Source organism: Gasterosteus aculeatus, chromosome 20 (assembly GCF_964276395.1).
Source record: "Gasterosteus aculeatus chromosome 20, fGasAcu3.hap1.1, whole genome shotgun sequence".
Taxonomy (NCBI): Eukaryota; Metazoa; Chordata; class Actinopteri; order Perciformes; family Gasterosteidae; genus Gasterosteus; species Gasterosteus aculeatus.
The window spans coordinates 11,139,412-11,155,832 of NC_135707.1; the positions used below are offsets into that span (position 1 = coordinate 11,139,412).

The 16,421-nt window shown below is 41.8% G+C and overlaps 5 protein-coding genes across 27 annotated transcripts; 3 read left to right on the forward strand and 2 right to left on the reverse strand.

Annotated features, from left to right (window-relative positions):
- Nucleotides 1-177: 177 nt before the first annotated feature.
- On the forward strand, nt 178-1,985 carry psenen (presenilin enhancer, gamma-secretase subunit). The gene is made up of 4 exons (XM_040166340.2): nt 178-337; nt 738-821; nt 1,050-1,154; nt 1,439-1,985. The coding sequence occupies exons 2-4, from the start codon at nt 761-763 to the stop codon at nt 1,576-1,578; spliced, it is 306 nt and encodes a 101-aa protein (XP_040022274.1). The 5' UTR covers nt 178-337; nt 738-760; the 3' UTR covers nt 1,579-1,985.
- A 529-nt stretch (nt 1,986-2,514) lies between these two features.
- hspb6 (heat shock protein, alpha-crystallin-related, b6) lies at nt 2,515-5,065 on the forward strand. 2 transcript variants are annotated; one of them, XM_040166338.2, is made up of 4 exons: nt 2,515-3,344; nt 3,426-3,584; nt 3,952-4,074; nt 4,173-5,065. In XM_040166338.2, exons 1-4 carry the CDS (start codon nt 3,186-3,188, stop codon nt 4,329-4,331), a joined length of 600 nt encoding a protein of 199 aa, XP_040022272.2. In that variant the 5' UTR covers nt 2,515-3,185; the 3' UTR covers nt 4,332-5,065. The 2 variants fall into 2 exon arrangements, with proteins under 2 accessions (XP_040022272.2, XP_077951366.1); XM_078095240.1 differs by having other exon boundaries at nt 4,176-5,065.
- Nucleotides 4,678-10,246, reverse strand: proser3 (proline and serine rich 3). 22 transcript variants are annotated; one of them, XM_078095204.1, is made up of 12 exons: nt 10,174-10,246; nt 8,556-8,838; nt 8,238-8,389; nt 8,029-8,132; nt 7,458-7,543; nt 7,250-7,380; nt 6,869-7,107; nt 6,232-6,704; nt 5,975-6,149; nt 5,364-5,535; nt 5,001-5,082; nt 4,678-4,825 (listed from the first exon to the last, which is right to left on the reverse strand). In XM_078095204.1, exons 2-12 carry the CDS (start codon nt 8,642-8,644, stop codon nt 4,786-4,788), a joined length of 1,743 nt encoding a protein of 580 aa, XP_077951330.1. In that variant the 5' UTR covers nt 8,645-8,838; nt 10,174-10,246; the 3' UTR covers nt 4,678-4,785. The 22 variants fall into 22 exon arrangements, with proteins under 22 accessions (XP_077951330.1, XP_077951326.1, XP_077951321.1 ...); XM_078095200.1 differs by having other exon boundaries at nt 6,232-6,698; nt 8,017-8,132; XM_078095195.1 differs by having other exon boundaries at nt 8,017-8,132.
- Nucleotides 9,503-12,667, forward strand: lin37 (lin-37 DREAM MuvB core complex component). Its single transcript, XM_040166335.2, has 9 exons — nt 9,503-10,065; nt 10,203-10,278; nt 10,370-10,420; nt 10,580-10,609; nt 10,719-10,804; nt 10,955-11,115; nt 11,685-11,816; nt 11,957-12,030; nt 12,284-12,667. Exons 1-9 carry the CDS (start codon nt 10,032-10,034, stop codon nt 12,369-12,371), a joined length of 732 nt encoding a protein of 243 aa, XP_040022269.1. The 5' UTR covers nt 9,503-10,031; the 3' UTR covers nt 12,372-12,667.
- An 862-nt stretch (nt 12,668-13,529) lies between these two features.
- On the reverse strand, nt 13,530-15,659 carry LOC120811132 (chemerin-like receptor 1). Its single transcript, XM_040166311.2, has 2 exons — nt 15,543-15,659; nt 13,530-15,177 (listed from the first exon to the last, which is right to left on the reverse strand). The coding sequence occupies exons 1-2, from the start codon at nt 15,550-15,552 to the stop codon at nt 14,066-14,068; spliced, it is 1,122 nt and encodes a 373-aa protein (XP_040022245.2). The 5' UTR covers nt 15,553-15,659; the 3' UTR covers nt 13,530-14,065.
- Nucleotides 15,660-16,421: the final 762 nt, after the last annotated feature.

The following is a 16,421-nucleotide window of genomic DNA, read 5'->3' on the forward strand; positions in this document are numbered from 1 at the left end:
ATCAGCTTTCCTCAGAAAAAAAAACACTTTATGTCAGCTATTTCAAGTGAAATTGATTTGTGTAAAAAAAAGAGGGAGACCTAAATGGGACGAAGTCAAGTATGTTTTTAAAGGGAAACATATGGGAGTAACAAAAGCAGTGACGGGTTATAACACCTCGGTGCAGTAGGTGGCAGTATGCAATGTATGTGTCTGCCATGCAAGAAAAACCACAAAGAAGAAAGACGAAGAGGAAGAACGCGATCCCGACGAGGAAGGGAAGGGAGGAAGGGAGCCTTTTTTTCTATTTAGTTGAAATTTGCGACGATTCTCCGGCCTCTTGTCTACCAAATACCAGGTACGTTCAAATACTAAATGGGGGTACAGTATATCCCAATACACATATCGTAAAATGACTGCAGGTAATATGAAGAACACAGTGAGTAACTGCTACCTGCGTTTTATACAGTCGGAACAATGCTACATTGCTAAGCTAATGAAAGGCTAACTTTAGTCTGATGTCAAGTCACCTGACCATGCAAACTTGGTCTGCCGGCGTTAGCATGGTGCTTCATTGCTTGACTTGTAATTCTTTTACTTAATATTTCTCTGCCAGAGTGATGCCCATTCTACTAACGTTAGATTGCCCTTTAAACGGAGACACAAACAGCATCACCTTTGTCACCGAAGTTTGTGTTCAGTTTTAATGATTGGAGCTGATCTTGCGCTCTTAACTTGTTTTTTCTGTCTTTCTGCAGGACATCCCTAAAAAAACAACACGATGAATCTGGAACGACTTCCAAATGAGGAGAAACTGAGCTTATGCCGAAAATATTATTTAGGTGAGAGTGCTTAAAAATACATTTACAATCAAGTTTCGATACAAGCATTTTTGCATTTTGTCTGAATTATGTAGTGTAGTCTTATGCACAGGGAGTTAAGATGGCCAGGATATTTCCAGAGACAGGGAATCTCTGTATTGTTAAGCATGAGTAGTATTGAATTGAGGGCCTCTATATGGACTCTGTGGTATCTTCATTGATGATGTTTTCCCCTTCGTTTTCTCTCAGGTGGCTTTGCGTTTCTGCCATTCCTGTGGTTGGTCAATGTGGTTTGGTTTTTTAAGGAAGCCTTCATGAAACCAGTTTATTCTGAACAGCTGCAGATCAAGACCTGTAAGTGTCACAACTGCTTCTTTGTTGACAATAGTACATTTTGTTTTGTTTTGCCATGATCACTGAGATGAGGTCAGTTATCTTTTCAGTCCATACACCTGTTAGTCACTATTAATACTTTAATGCAACACGTGTTCTACTTTTTATAAACATTATTCACCACTACTTCTACAACACACTAAGCTCTAATGTTATTTAAAGAAAGCTTTAGGCAAAGCTAGGGCATCATATGATATAGCAGTGTTTTTTTAATGGTAACTGTGTCTTGTTTCTTTTCCATATAGATGTGAAGCGGTCTGCGCTGGGTTTGTTGTTGTGGGTAACAGTTCTGACCACATGGATCACCATTTTCCAGCGCTTCAGAGCAGAGTGGGGGGAGGTTGGAGATTACCTGTCCTTCACAATTCCACTTGGAATCGCTTGAATAATTTATGTCAGTTCTTTTGAAAATAAATAGGGATCCTTTATAAAAAAGACCAGTTATCTTCTTTAACTGGATTGAAATATTCCGTGGATTTTTTTTTGGTCTCTGGAGATCATTTTAATGGCTGATTTACATTTACAAATCCCCCATGTCTTAAATATATTAATGATCAAGGAGAGTTCTTTTTTGTGCTTTCCATTGTATTTCAGAAAGTTCTTTTAAGAGTAAGCTGATTCATCTTGTTTATTAGGCAATGTTTACTGCTATGAAATTATCTAATTAAGTACATTTAGGATAGTTCATAACATTCAACAAGTTTTCTTTTCAAGTTGAATGTTTGTGACCAACAAACTAGTAGTAGGCTACTTGTGTATGATTGACAAAATAAAACAAACATTTGTAATGCCTCCAATGTCAATTATGTTTTCACATATTGTATTTCCAAAGGCATGTTTGTACTAATGTTGGAACATCACTCACCCTCTGTAGGATCCATTGGTGACTCACCAGCGGAGCTATTTACTCCTTATAGATATACTCTGATATTTTGCATTGTTACAGAGGCTCCTAAAGTCTGGCCAATCACTGGCGCCTGTTGTGAAACACAATAACTTAATCCCTCCAAATGTCGCCACTTCCCTATCCTATATGAGTCACAACACAATCAGTGCTGTTTTTAGCCACTCCAGCCCAGTCAAGGCTTTAGGTCAGCTTTTACATTACTAACAGGGAGAACATTTGCCATATAATCTGTTGACTACTCCAGATTGTGCCAAGAACCATTCAGACATATCGGCACGTACGGTTCTTCTATGATGCAGGGAGTCCCTTAATAGAAATGATTAATGGGGAGGAAACTAAACATCTTTATGGCCTTTGTATGAAGTTTCAATGTGGTTCACGTGAGTGTGACTGAAGAAATGAGAAATACCTAAGTACATTTTATTGTATGTTAAGTACAGTATTTACACACTTCAATTTTACTCAACCCACTGCATTAAAGCGCCAATTACAAAACACTTACGTCTCAAGTCTCTGTATAATGACTTTTGCTTTTGATCCACATACGTCTAGACCTAACATTTGTAATTTTTGAATGCAGGACTTTCACTGGAAACGTAGTGTTTTTATACACGCGTTATACTCGTAAGTACACGATCTGATGTTATTCTCCCACTTAACATGCTGAACAGTTGAAAGGGGCAAGCACGTGTACTGGCACGTGTCAGGGGCCTCGCTGCTGTCACTGTCCGTCTGGCATTAGCTCACAAGGGTCACAGCATCTCTTTTGAACTTATTTTTGGATAGACCTTCCTTGACAACCGACCTCACATGTATATTTCGCAACAGGTTTTTGATAAGAAAATGCGAGCAGTCTGCGGGTATCGCTGTCATCAAACCCCCCCCCCCTTAGGAATAAACCGCGGGCTCCAACACGTGCAATATAGCCGATAAACACGTTAATTGCCAATCAGCTCGCGACAGCTGTGACTCTCCCAAAACAATACACTCTTTTTTCCCTACGTGGCCCCTTCACGAACACCCAAGGGTACGCACTCAGAACATAACAGCGTCACGGTGGCTCCGCCACGAATTCCCACCCCATTATGCAACTCCGGTATAAAACGCACGGGTGGGGACAGTCGTCTACGTCACGCGCCCCCCCCCCCCAGAGCGCGAGGAGCTCGGCGTCAGACTGTCGGTCGGGCGCGCGCATCATCAGTGCGGCACGCGGGGACTTGCGTTGCTCTAAATCATCTCCTGTGGCAAGTCGGGTCCTCAGCTGCTGTCAGGTAGACTTCGTCCATTTCATTTTTTTTGTAACAATTATTTCCTCCACTTAACAGAAAATGGACTTCGTACTGCCAACCAGTGTTCCAGCTGGAGGTATCCCGTGGCAGAAGGTTCTACCGCCGCTTATTCCTCGGCTCAACGGGACCTACGGGCAGTATAATTGGTCTCCCAGCTTACTGATGCCAGAGACCGATCATACGAGCTCCGCAGAGGTAGGTCACTTTACGTTTGCCTACAGGCTGGATGGGAATGTTTACACTAAAATAATGTGACTATTTGTGGTTTAATGGAACATAAAAATATTCAGTGACACCATAGAGGGACTTTGAAAGGGAATATCCCTTAATATGAGAATAAGGAGACATAACAAGTCTTACGGTGTGACTCAGACTTTCAAATTAATCTTAAAGTCATCAGCATAAGATAAAAACCTTGAGATGCAGGTGGAAGCCCCCCCCCAAAAAAAAGTTAATCTTTGTGTCCAAGGTCGATGATTAGTGTTCATGGATATTGATTAAGAGTACTTGGATTATTTGGGCTGTTGTCGCTCTATAATACACAGTATTAACTTGTTGGTAGGTGAACTGTGATGACAGCGGTTTTACTGTTCAAGTGGACGTAAAGCACTTCAAGCCAGAAGACCTGATGGTCAAAGTGATCGGAGACTTTGTGGAAGTACAAGGGAAGCATGAAGAAAAAAAGGTTGGTGATGCTGGGAGGATCCTTAATGTATTCATTTTGTTTATTAATAATAGCGACAACGTGTCATGTCCTCTACGCGTGTGTTTATATTTTGTCAGCAGGACGGTGCAGGGGTTACAACCCGGCAGTTTAACCGCCGCTACCGTATCCCAAAGGGAGTGGACACCATGGCTTTGGAATCCGCGGTCTCTCCTGATGGAATCCTTTTCATATCTGCACCGATGCTGCAGACCGAGTGCCCCAGAGTCCTGACCTAATCCCCTTCAAACGGACCACCCAAACCTCTGCCGTCCTCACCATACATAAAAACAAGTGCAGCGGATATTCTAACCAACACACAGAAATAACTTCATGCCCCTTCAGTCACAGCAACACGCGTCACGTGCCAAAACACCCATTTGCTCTGTTCCAGGCACTGTTTAAATATTCCCTACTCTTGGGGGTTTGTATATACTGCTCTTCTGTTACTCAATCTTGTATGATGTTTCAAGGAACCGGTCTTTGTAAATATTCTGTGTTCAAATTGGTATTTGTTTGTGTGCAACTTTTGTAAAAATGCACTGTATTGTGATTAATGATGCGCGCAAACATATCGCCAAACTCTTTAATGTGGAAATACTTCTCCAAAAATGAAAAAATAAACTTTATTTCTTTAAAAAAATTTAAAAAGTGACTGCGTCGAGGGCGTCTTGTCACTGGCCAAGTAACTTGTCACTCTTCCAGGAATTCATTCAACACGGCGTCTACTTCACTGTAAGGACAAATACAGAAGTTTATTTCTCTGGAATTTTGGGTGCCATGTTTGGGTTATTCTAAAAATATGATCTTTAGATTAGTGGCCTTCTGAGGACATCATTTACATAAATAACAAAGAATTGGGCTTTTTAATATACAATACAATTTTAATATGTAGGTCATTATTTTACCTGATCTGCTTCTTTACCCATTTCCTCTGCCTGCGAAGAACTTGTAATAAAGGGTCATCTTCAAACTCTTTTTCATCTGAATCTGAAGAACAAATAAGTAAGAAAGTTCATGAGCAGAACTGAATCGCATGAACACACAGCAGTTGTCGTTTTCTTGATCAAACCCTTGAAGAGCAGTGGCAAGTTCTGACCAATGGAAAACTCAACATGGATGACAAATGTTACAGCATTTACTAAAAAGAGAGAAAGCCTTTGGAGTTTTAACCTAAAGCGATGTGGAAAGTTGGGAATAAAACCTATTCTTGGGTCACAATATATTCTCCACAATATACTACAGGGTAAAGGTGAGGGGGGGGGGATCACCTTCAGCTTCTCGCAGCAGCTGGGAAATGACCTCCATAGAGTTGTGTGCAGTGCGTGGAGGAACTGAGGATTGTGGAGGTTCAGAGGCAGCACAAGGAGAAGAACCCAACCAGACCGGGTCCTTTTGTCCAGGAGATGGATCCACCGTGGGAAATAATACCTCCGAAACTACCTGTCAAGGTCCAAATAAGAACACCCCACTGATTAATGCAGCTCTAATTACCATAATGACGTTATACATCACCCGATGATCATTTATAACTTCCAAACAACATAAAGTGTGGAGAGGGATGGACGCACAATTGAGCATTTGAAGAATTATGTTCATTTCATTCTTACATGGTTTGACATGAACACTAGTGTATCTTAAATTGAAATCGAAGATCGATTTATTGAAGAAAACTACTCATATGTCACGAATCCTCACAAACTACTGTATTTTGAACAGCAACACACAAATATTTCAGATTGTTGCGTAAACTTCTGGCAAGTTATTAAGTTATTCTGACAGAAGGGAAACCATGAGGACGAAATAAGCAAAGAGCTTTCATAAACGCTTTTTGAATTAAATCACACTACTTCCAGAGCAATAGAGAAAATAACTTGCCAACCTGTCCGAGGGCGCTGTGGATAGGAGACGTGGGTGGTGCACGAACACCAGCAGAGCTCTGGAAGCCCTCGCTTCCTTCCTGTTGCCGTGGCACGACTATTTTGGGAACGGTTTTATATGAAAATCTCCTGTTTGTAGGAGCGGGGCCATCAACGTGTTCCCTTTGCGCAGTACATCTGCAAAAATACAAATATGGTTAGGCCTTCAACTGTGATTCTTTCCCCCTTTCTTTCACCCAGTGTGCGTGGTTCAAACTACCTTGTGGATTTCTTCTTCTTTCTCAAAGACGGCTCCTTCTTTGTCTCCAACACTCTTGTCTCGTCTTCCTCTTTCTTTCCCCCCTCAGACCTGCTCTGGTGAATCAGCTCAGCTCTTCCCATAGCTCCAGAGGATGCAGGTGGTAGAGGAGGCGAATGCTCAGGTGGCTTTTGGGTCTTTTCAGAGACGTCCTTTGTCTGCGACCCATCGATTCCTTCAGAAAGGTGTCGATGAATGCTCGCAAGGGATGACCGGACGGGACAGGGCACGACGTCACAGAGTAAATGCATGTGTGCAGGCACTTGCACAACAGCCTGTGGTTGAGAGACTGAAGAGCCAGAGGCAACAGCGGCAGGGAAGGGAGTTGGATCTGAAGCTTTGGGACATGATCTGGGGGCTTCTTCGGTTTGTGGCCGGGGCGCGATGATCTGTGGCTGTGAAGATTGCTGTGAGCATTCTGGAGGCTGCTGTTGCTGGAGACAATTCCAGAAAGAGGAACCAAATGTTATTCTGTACGTCTCAAACATTCAGTACCAGTTGGACACACTTCGACACATTCGATTGAATGAAACGTTTGCCTGGTATAGTATATTAAACATAACATATGGAATATGTGTTAAGACATTTTAACCCCAACCTTGTAAGCCGCTCCTCTGGCAGAGAGACGGCTTGAACTGGGAGCCGGCCAGTTGGATGTGGGATCATGAAGACCGGCGTGTTGCAGGGATTGCGATCCCTCCCTGGCCTGCTCCATCTTTCTCCTTAAACGCCACTGGAACAAGATGTCCTCTTCCCGCCGTGTGGGCGGCACCACAAAAGGAAGGACAGAGGAATTTTGGCAGAACATGTTCTGAACTGCGTCTGAGCTGAACTTTTCTGTAAATGATTTTGTAAAAGCACATTGTATTATAACACAGCAGACCATTTTAAAATAAAAAGCATGAAAAAACAAAGACATACAAGTTGCATGAGGAAAAACAGCATTGAGTGGGTTAAAATTGAAAAGAAGTTTAATTACCTGATACTCTTGTCTTAATGGGAATAAAAGGTCTTCGTACTTGCTCATATACGCTGACTGGAGAAGAGAAGTCTGAGCATCCCAGGTCCTCTGAGCTGACAGGGTTTGATCCATCACTCGGAGTGCATTCCCTGTCAGACAGAAACGAGTGACTTGCACTGAAGGAATGCATTCATTTACCATTAGCGTTACTATGTGGTTGTCATACCCTTTCAGCAGGAGTCTGCTAGCCTTTTCTTGCAGGTGTTGAATCTCTGTGTCATCAAATTCCCCTTGAGAGGTGTCTGACAACATCTGAGAAACAGAAACAAGAGACACAACAGTGAACAAGCAACATTTTGCTCTTCATATTTTAATTATAAGAATACTCAAAACGGTGCAAAATAATAGAACTACATCATCATATTTGCAGCATTTGAGTCTGAGCAGTCACACTGTCTGGCAAATACTGCATACTGACCTCCTTTTATAATTTTGTGAGGAGGATACATTTGACACAAGGAGGTTGAACAAGCCGTAAACAACTGCATCTCAGGCATTTAGTAAACACAGACATTTCAAAATGGAAATGTTGTGTGGTGTCAGAATGTAAATAGGAATGTAAAAAGTGTCTTTTGCAGACAAACCTGCCATAAACCAGGTTAGTATGCAGACCCACTTTTTGAAGAAAGTGTCATTTGTTTTCAGCAAACGATGCACAAGTGGTTTCTATACATTAGAGAAATGCATTAACAGGCCATGTTGTGGCTAAATCTCATGAAACTTACAAGTGCACTCACACTAATGGACCTTCTGCATGGGGAAAGGGATCCGTCATGTCGATGCTGCCCATCTGGACTGAAAATGGCAAATCCATGGTCATACTTCAGAGGCTGGATACCATCTGTGCAGAGGTAACCAACAAGGTTGTGTTTCACACTGGTGTTAAGAGGTCAGTGGGGACAGTTAATAACCCCAACATTAAAAAAAACGGTAGGCGAGAATGCACCTTTTTCTGCTGCTTTAGTGGGTGTTGAACTGCAGGGTGAAGAGGAGGGTGACATCCACCAAAAAGGCTGCTGCTTCTCTCCGTCGTCTGAAGGGCCCAGCTTGCGTTCCTCGCGACTCTGCGGTCGACCATGTCGAAAGCGATCTACATACCTTGGAGAGTAAACAGCAGTGTCACTGCAAAGAGCTGCAGTGAGTTTAAGAAATGAAATACTGTAGGAGAAGTCGCCATCCCATGGTCATGTCTTTTCAGTGCAATTAAAACGTTTAAGAGGATTACTTAAGCACTTTTGAGGCCATGGTCGAGACTAAAACATACTTTGCCAGCACTGAATCTTGCTGAACTCTTAGTTCTGAGGAATTTGTGGATTGTCCTGCTCTCACAGACAAGGTTCTGGTTGTCTCCATGTCAGATGAGGTTGTAGTGCTGGAAGGAGAATATTCCCACTCGGTTGAGGGCCAGAACTCTGCAGAAAACGGGCGTCCATCCGCAGCGGCAAAAGGTCGCAGTTCACGTTGCAGAAACAGCTGTTGGGTCTCCGGGTGCAGGGTGTGTAACCGTGATCTGGATCGCACACGGGTTTGAACGTACAGGACTTAGTCTGTAAAACAACAACAAAGTGATTTACATGTTAGCATTAACGAGAATGAGAGCATCATCAGAGTTAAGGTAAACGTGATTTTACATACTAACGTTATAACATACTGTTTTGTTATTCTTCTTTGATGGGGACTGATTACAGAACACGTGGTAGTATCTCTTGCCCAATGTGCTGAGTGGCATGTTGCCCTGTACAAGACTTCTTAAAAAACAACAGTAACTACCATACAATCGTAATGTATTACCTGATTGCACTACAGCTCAATAAGACCACAGGTGATCTAATTGCACCGAAAGTGGTATGTAGTCTCCATAGATGTCTGTCTGTGTTACTCAAGCAGTTCCATATTATAACGAGCAGTTCATTTAGAAAGAGAAAAGCCTCCTCACGCATCGGACTTCAGAGTTGATTTGGCAAAAGGAAGTTACCATGGAGTCAAACGCCCGCAAGACACAAATAGTCCATAAAATAGCACGAATGCCTCAGGTGACACTTAGAAGATCTGTTGTAACTGAAATTATAATTCCTTTTTTCTTCATCATCGATGAAACCAGAAGACGGAGACCCTGCTTCTGCCGATTTTTATTTACTACGATAACTTGTAGCCAATAGAAAGCGAGTAAATGTGATGGACGTACAAGACACCCAATCATGAACAACGTCCTTGTGGCAAATACGCCAATCAGTTACAAAGAAACCGACAGCGCGCGGAAGAGGAAAGTCTGCAGTGCTCGTTGAACAACAGATCTAAAAACAAGCTAACGTTAAGTTAGCTACGGTAATTTTACATAGCAAGCGGTTACAGTTCGATGAAAAATATAACGTCCATTGTCTAGTTTGTTTCCACGTATTATTTGTATGGATATCGCTCGACGTTACCTTTAGTCAGCTAATCGCAACAACGTCAACATGTAAAGGCTTGGAAACTAACGCTAGCTTTAACGTTATCCAATTGCCAGCGCTGACGCGACGCGGCCTAACACCTAACTGCAGCTACCGAGGTTAGCTAGCATTAACGTTAGCGAGGAAACGTCCTGTTACGCTGGTTACGTTCGTGGACGAGTAGAACCGGTCACAAGTTGGAAAGAACCCGTAGATTCTGCGTATCTGTCTCCTAGACTGGACTTGTGGCTGTAAAAGTCGCCATTTTCCCACATTGACGCTATCGTCACATATATAGACAGGTGGAAATAATGCACCACGTCAAGATCAAGACTGAAAGGCAAGGTAAGCAACGCTAATACTCCCGATTTCACCCCAACGGCGAACTTAGGCTTTCAATATGAAGCCTTTGTTGCTAATGACGTTAATTGCTGCTTTTAATGGAAAGTTCACCGTTTACTGCCTCGCTCGTTGACCTGCAGATGCGGAGGCGGCTGGTGCGCGCAGCAGACTGGATTCTGTGTTAAAGGGGCTGCTGGAGAGGAGTGTGAGTGAAAAGTAGGTAAAACCTTCGCCTTTTACAGGTTAGAAACTCGTCTGGCCTTTGATTACTTTCCTATCGGACTGATATCATTTGTGTTTTGAACAGGGAGCAGAATGAGGGCGATACCGGAAAAATATCATCTGACTCCTTAAACAAGTATGGACCTACGATTTGGATCTCTAATATATTTGTCAAGTTCTTTAGAATGTATAAAATACTGTAGCTGGAGTTGTCAAATGTATCAATGTTATATTATAACAGTATTAAATATAAAGTGTGCTTGTTTTGACATGTCATGTTTCACTTGGTTTCTAGGGATTTGTCACCATCGTCTGCTGGAAAAAGGCAAGTGTGTATTTTTCAACTGAGCTGTGTATTTCTTCACACCACAATCAGCTGGAACATGTGTTTTTATCTTTTTTTCACGTTTCAGTCCTTGTTTATATTTTTCCAGGCAATCAGCCCGATTTTCACAGCACCGGAGGAAGAAGCGCAAAGAGATGGACGAGGGCATACCTGAGGCAAATCAACACAAACAAAGTACACTCAATGCTAGAAAACAATTGAGGAAGAAATGTCATTGCAGTAACGTCTTTTTTCTGCTTTAAGTGTGGTCACTCGGTCCTTAACTTTATTGTACAATTTCCTAACTTTATTTTCCTCTTCTTCTTTTTTTCCCCCACTTGTTAGACGCTTACGTTATTAAGTTGTTTGATCGCAGCGTGGATCTTGCTCAGTTCAACACCAGCACCCCACTCTATCCCATTTGCCGTGCCTGGATGAGAAATAATCCCTCTGTTCGAGCACCGCTGGCTTCCCCGAGCCCCCCACACATTACGGTGGAGGAAGAGGTAAGGCCATGCAGTTATTTCAGTTATGTCAGATGACTTTTCAGTAACGTTCAATTCATATTCAAGGAGTTTTTTTTATTTTTTAATCAAAACAATGTCTTTCTAGATCTAGAATGACAGGTTTTCCAAAAACCCACCAAAAAAAGGTTTCTAGCTTTCTGAAGTATGCAAGCTATCATTTTCACCAAAATGGTTATGGTATGCTATTGAGTCAACCCAGGAATGCTACTTAAGTGAGGGAATTATTCTGATCTATAAAAGGCTAAACGTTTGCAGACAAAGCGCAGTATTGATGGTCCTGGTAGCTGTTATATTGGGCTCTTAAAGCAACCAGCATGAGGGCGCTCTCTTGTGGCAAAGCAATATAGAAAGACTAAAGTCTTTGTAAATGTTGAATTAACTTTGAGAGAGCGTATTTCCCAGAGTATTTGCAGTACACAAAGTTTAAGAAATTCCCGAAATCTAAATATGCTGTTTTGCTGGTCCTTCGGCGTCATAAGGCTAGAATTTATTTTGAGTAAGTCACTGTTCAATTTCATTGCTAACTCAAATGTTGTTTCTGTTGCCAGCTCACGGACATGATCAATGGTAAAGGTCAGAATGTGTACGGACTCCCTCCGCCAACGTCCTGTCCAACGAGCATCTCCGGTGAACCCGTCAACCTCAGGATCCCACAGACGGAAAAACCCACCGTTAATAAGGTTCTGTATATTATATGCATTATACTTATTGACGTTTTTTTTCTATTTTCATGTATCGCATTAACATAAAATGAACTTGTTACGAAGTTGAGTCATTTTCAAATATTCAGTCATATTCTAAAACGTTCCTCTTTCAACAGTTGACAGATTCACTTCCCGTATCAGGTTCTCTCATATGTGACCACATGGAACGTTGGAAAAAAATAAGGCAAAAGTATGTTCTTTTTTGTTTAAATAATTACTCACAATTATCATCTTTTGTACTGTAGGAGAGCGACCTTGAGCTCAGGGTTTTACACATCAGTGTTCTTTACTCACTAAAAACATTCTTGAATCTTCGCTGTTATAAAATCCGCTCATGAGGAACATTTCATGTGAAGGTGTTCGCAAGTTAGTTTTGAAAGAATACTGAAACATCAAACCATTGGGGGCGAGTTGAGCTAACGAATATTGGTCTTCTTTCCTAGATGGAAGGAGTGCTCTAACAAGAACCAGTTAAGATACAGCGAGAGTATCAAGGTTCTTAAGGAGATGAAGGAGCTCTACGATCGCTAACTGGCTTGTGCTGCGGCTCTCCACCGTAGAAAGGACTCCACACAGTTGTAAAAGATCAGTTGATGTTTGAATTTACAGACTATAACATCACCAAACTCGTAGGGAAGCATGAACATAACTTGAGTCCTAAATAAACCGTATGTCGTGTGCATTGCAGAATATTTATTCTACTGGGTTTTAAATTGTTTTGCGATTTCTTGTGCGAGAATTTGTTCTAGTGTGATGTTGGGCTGTTTTCATTCATAAAAAAATATATTTGTAGATGTGTGAATAAACAAATCGGTTTTCCACACGCACTGCGGCTCCGTCCCTCCTGTGTCAGCCTTCACATCCAAGAGACTAATTAAAGGTCAGTGTGGTCACACACATGTACTGGAGAACACAAGGAGCCAGAGTAGCTTGAATTACATTGACATTCAGTATGACTACTTTTATTCTTTACAATGCATTATCTGGTACATGAAATGCATGATGGTGTTTTTGCTTATTTATTAACTAATCAGGTAAGAAGTGAAGCCTTAATATCGCAATACTAACCGATCACATGTCTCTCAGTGAAGTGTCAGACAATGAACACATTCTAAACATGTGTTGCAAAATAGCTGACTGGATGGGAAGTTACAAGTTTAGTGGTGAGCAAGTATCTAAGTAACACATTGGTCCTATTATGTGTGTGTGTGTGTGTGTATATATATATATATATTAAAAAAATTGTTAAACAATTTAAATAGTAAAATCAGAAATCTTACCAAATCAAGCACCAACACCTTTTAACAGAAGGGCCCATGTGGCGGCCTTGCTGCAGGTGCATCTACTTCCCAGATGACCTTAAGCCCCGCCCACTCCGATACCTGACGGAAGGTAAACACCTAACAGGCAGAAAGGGTCTTCACAAATGCACAATGGAGGACTCGGTGCTGTGGTGATATCACATGCTTTTATGAACCAAATGAGACTGCACACAAAAAATGTAACTACTATTCTTTCAAAGCACACATCTGTCATGGTTCATTTCCTTTTTAATTTCCTTGTTTTGAACTGAAGTAAGTTTCAACTACGTTCCACGTTGTAAGGCATATTTACTCTTTTACGATTTAACACTGTCTGGGGAGTAGTGTGTAAAGGGGTATATAGAAGGAAGAGAGCATTTCCTGAAAAAACCTTTAAAACTTTTTAATCACTGTGAAATTTGTCCAGCTCAACAATTAAAGCTCCGGCTTGTGTGACAGTCTTCTCGATCAATCACGATGGCTAAATACCCTGAGGCATCGAAAGCAGACAAAGATACAAATACAAATGGTCTCTTTGTCTCACAAATAACAAATTACTTTATGTTTCTGATTAATATAAGTTCACGTCTTCATGGCAAAAAAGACAATTGTTTAAAAAAAAAAAACCTTGTATTTAGATATTAAAGCCACAGTACACGCACACATGTGTTTTCACACCATCTGGCTGCATAGACATAGTCATATTAAATCTAAAATAAACACATCGAAATCACACACGGCAAATATTCAAAAAATAAAAAGTTATGTTCCCGACGCACTAATTCAGTTACTTCAACATATTATTTGTGCTCTTCTTTTCTCTGCCTATTGACTACAAAATGTATCAGGAAACACATGATTTACATCTCCTACAGTCCTCATCGGTCCTCCTTCTGTGAAGTTGTAGAAGTGTCTCTGCAGACCTTATTCAGTGTTCTCCATCTCATTGTCTGTCTCCACAGCGATGACCACTTTGAATTGTTTAACGTTCAAGGAAGTGCCAGCAGTGCCACTCGCCTCTGCGGGTGCAGTGGAGTTGGACCTCTGGGTCATCCGAGAAAATTGTGACGACAAAGTGCGGTGAGACGAAATTGACAGGCGGTCTTCTGCCAGGGCGCTCTCTAGGACCAAGCAAATGGACGACTTGAGCTTCCTCTGGAATTCCTCACACATGAAAACATAGAGAATCGGATTCAGGCTGCTGTTCAGGAAAGCCAGGGCCGCAAGCAGAGGACCCACAATATGGGCTGTGTTCTCAACATTTGGGTTAGTGGAATACAGCTGAATTAAAGTAAAAACGTGAAAGGGACACCAGCAGAGGAAAAATGCAACAACAATAGAGAAAATTATTCGGCAAGATCTATTTTTCCCGGCCCTCTGCAAACGGCTTACACGAACCCCTATTGCAACATAAGACACCAGTATTACAATGAAAGGGATGAGGAAGCCCACGACAAAGCGGAAGATGTCAAAAAAACTGTGTTGTACAGAATAAGCACAGTGCGTCTTCATGTCTTCCTCATCATCATCATCATCATCATCATCATCCTCTTGGACCTTCCGAAAGTGGGCATAAGGGAGGCTGCAGACAACCGCAGTAATCCAGACGACCGCGCACGTGACCTGCGCTTTGCGAACGGTGCGCTTGTTTTGTGCCCACACCACCACCCAGATGGACAGGCACCGGTCCAGACTTATGACTGTCAGAAGAAAGATACTCGCAAACATGTTGAATACACACATGAAGCTGTTGAGCTTGCACATGAATTCTCCAAACTGCCAATGGTGCTCCCGAAAGACGGAAATGATCGTGAAAATCAGGAATGCCGTGAAGAGGAAGTCAGCCAGAGCCAAGTTGAGGTACCAGACTGAGTTGACCGTTCTCTTCATCCTGCAGGCCGTCACGTAGATGACGGCACCGTTCCCCAGAATCCCAAACACGAATGCCACGCTGTAGACGAACAGGGACACGATACGTATATTTGTCAAAAGCAAACCCAAATCCTCTGGTGGAGGTGCGGTGGAAGCGGTGTTATCTGTTGAACAAAAAAGAAATGTGAAAATACACATTAGTCTCTTCAACACAATCCGCAATGATCATTGAGAAACAGGTCATTTCATTACTCCTGTAACCGGAGAGTCTTTGTTGACTGTGTGCGAGTTGGTAGCTTGTATTATGTCGTGCTAGAATGCTCTCGTCCCGGCACATCTGCCATAGTGACCTCCGCGGTTACTGTAAGTTAACTTTTATCCATATTGCACTAAAATGAAAAGAAAATGAGCTAAAGATTATTGATTATGTATCCTGAATTTACTAAATAAGTTTAGTAAGAAATTATATTTGACCACCTTTATGGTCATGCAATGTGAAAGCAGTGGAGTTACAAGTAAAGCATCTTACCAGAGCCCATTTTTCTGGTGCAGTGAGAGTCTGTCTTTATTCTGAAATGAACTCTACCTGCTTCTGCCTTTACTCAATCTCTCCCTCATGACTCCTCCTTCTCAGTTCATGCAGCTGCCAATGAAGTAGTACTCCTGCAGTTGTCATGAGTGCAAAAAGACATTTAGCCAAGGACAGGAAATGGACGAAAATAACAACTTATACACAGAATACCACAGAATTTAAAGGACCCCAACAGGATCATAGCTGGAGATTACTTAAGCCGAACGAGCATCAATCTGAACTCTACATAATGGGAGTATTTATTACAGGACACTTGTTTTATATCGAGAGGTTTAGTGTCTTTTTTAAACCCCCCTTTTTGAAATAACCTCTTAAACTGCTCTTCATTTCTTTCTTTATCTTTGTTGTATGCTGCAGTCCTGCTTTTCACCTTCCCCACACAACACACAAATGTAAAAAAAAAAAAACTCTGGTGTTACTTCAAAGTTCTTATTTTATGTGTCATTTCTCACAAATGCATCAAACAAAGCAGCAGATCAAGTAGTTGCTACCACTCAAAGCCAACAGAGAGGTTCCATGTGGCAGCTTATAGTGATGCTGCGTAGATCAGTGACTAGCAGGAAGAGGCACATCTGTATTGCTGTTTGCACGTTAGTAGGAAGCAACTATCTGGTCGATCGATCCCCATGGATAAGATAAACATGCATACACTGCAGGAGTGCGCACATTGCAGTTTGAGGTACCCCTGGTTTCACATTCCACTGTTCTCACAGACCAGAGGATGAGAGAAACGTGTATGTAAATGCTTTTGTAGAGCATGCATTGGGTCATCTAATACAATAGAAGAGACATTTCTCGATAACAACACATTAAGAG

Excerpts from the sequence above, each read along its gene's own strand:
- psenen (XM_040166340.2), top strand. The coding sequence starts at position 761 with ATGAATCTGGAACGACTTCCAAATGAGGAGAAACTGAGCTTATGCCGA. Across the intron at positions 822-1,049 it reads ATGCCGAAAATATTATTTAG|GTGGCTTTGCGTTTCTGCCA; the intron begins GTGAGAGTGCTT and ends GTTTTCTCTCAG. Across the intron at positions 1,155-1,438 it reads ACAGCTGCAGATCAAGACCT|ATGTGAAGCGGTCTGCGCTG; the intron begins GTAAGTGTCACA and ends TTTTCCATATAG.
- hspb6 (XM_040166338.2), top strand. The coding sequence starts at position 3,186 with ATGCAACTCCGGTATAAAACGCACGGGTGGGGACAGTCGTCTACGTCA. Across the intron at positions 3,585-3,951 it reads ATCATACGAGCTCCGCAGAG|GTGAACTGTGATGACAGCGG; the intron begins GTAGGTCACTTT and ends ACTTGTTGGTAG. Across the intron at positions 4,075-4,172 it reads GGAAGCATGAAGAAAAAAAG|CAGGACGGTGCAGGGGTTAC; the intron begins GTTGGTGATGCT and ends ATATTTTGTCAG.
- proser3 (XM_078095195.1), bottom strand. The coding sequence starts at position 8,644 with ATGGAGACAACCAGAACCTTGTCTGTGAGAGCAGGACAATCCACAAAT. Across the intron at positions 7,544-8,016 it reads CCATTAGTGTGAGTGCACTT|ATGTTGTCAGACACCTCTCA; the intron begins GTAAGTTTCATG and ends TCTGTTTCTCAG. Across the intron at positions 6,705-6,868 it reads CCAGAGGAGCGGCTTACAAG|CAACAGCAGCCTCCAGAATG; the intron begins GTTGGGGTTAAA and ends AATTGTCTCCAG.
- lin37 (XM_040166335.2), top strand. The coding sequence starts at position 10,032 with ATGCACCACGTCAAGATCAAGACTGAAAGGCAAG. Across the intron at positions 11,116-11,684 it reads ACATTACGGTGGAGGAAGAG|CTCACGGACATGATCAATGG; the intron begins GTAAGGCCATGC and ends TTCTGTTGCCAG. Across the intron at positions 11,817-11,956 it reads AAAAACCCACCGTTAATAAG|TTGACAGATTCACTTCCCGT; the intron begins GTTCTGTATATT and ends CTCTTTCAACAG.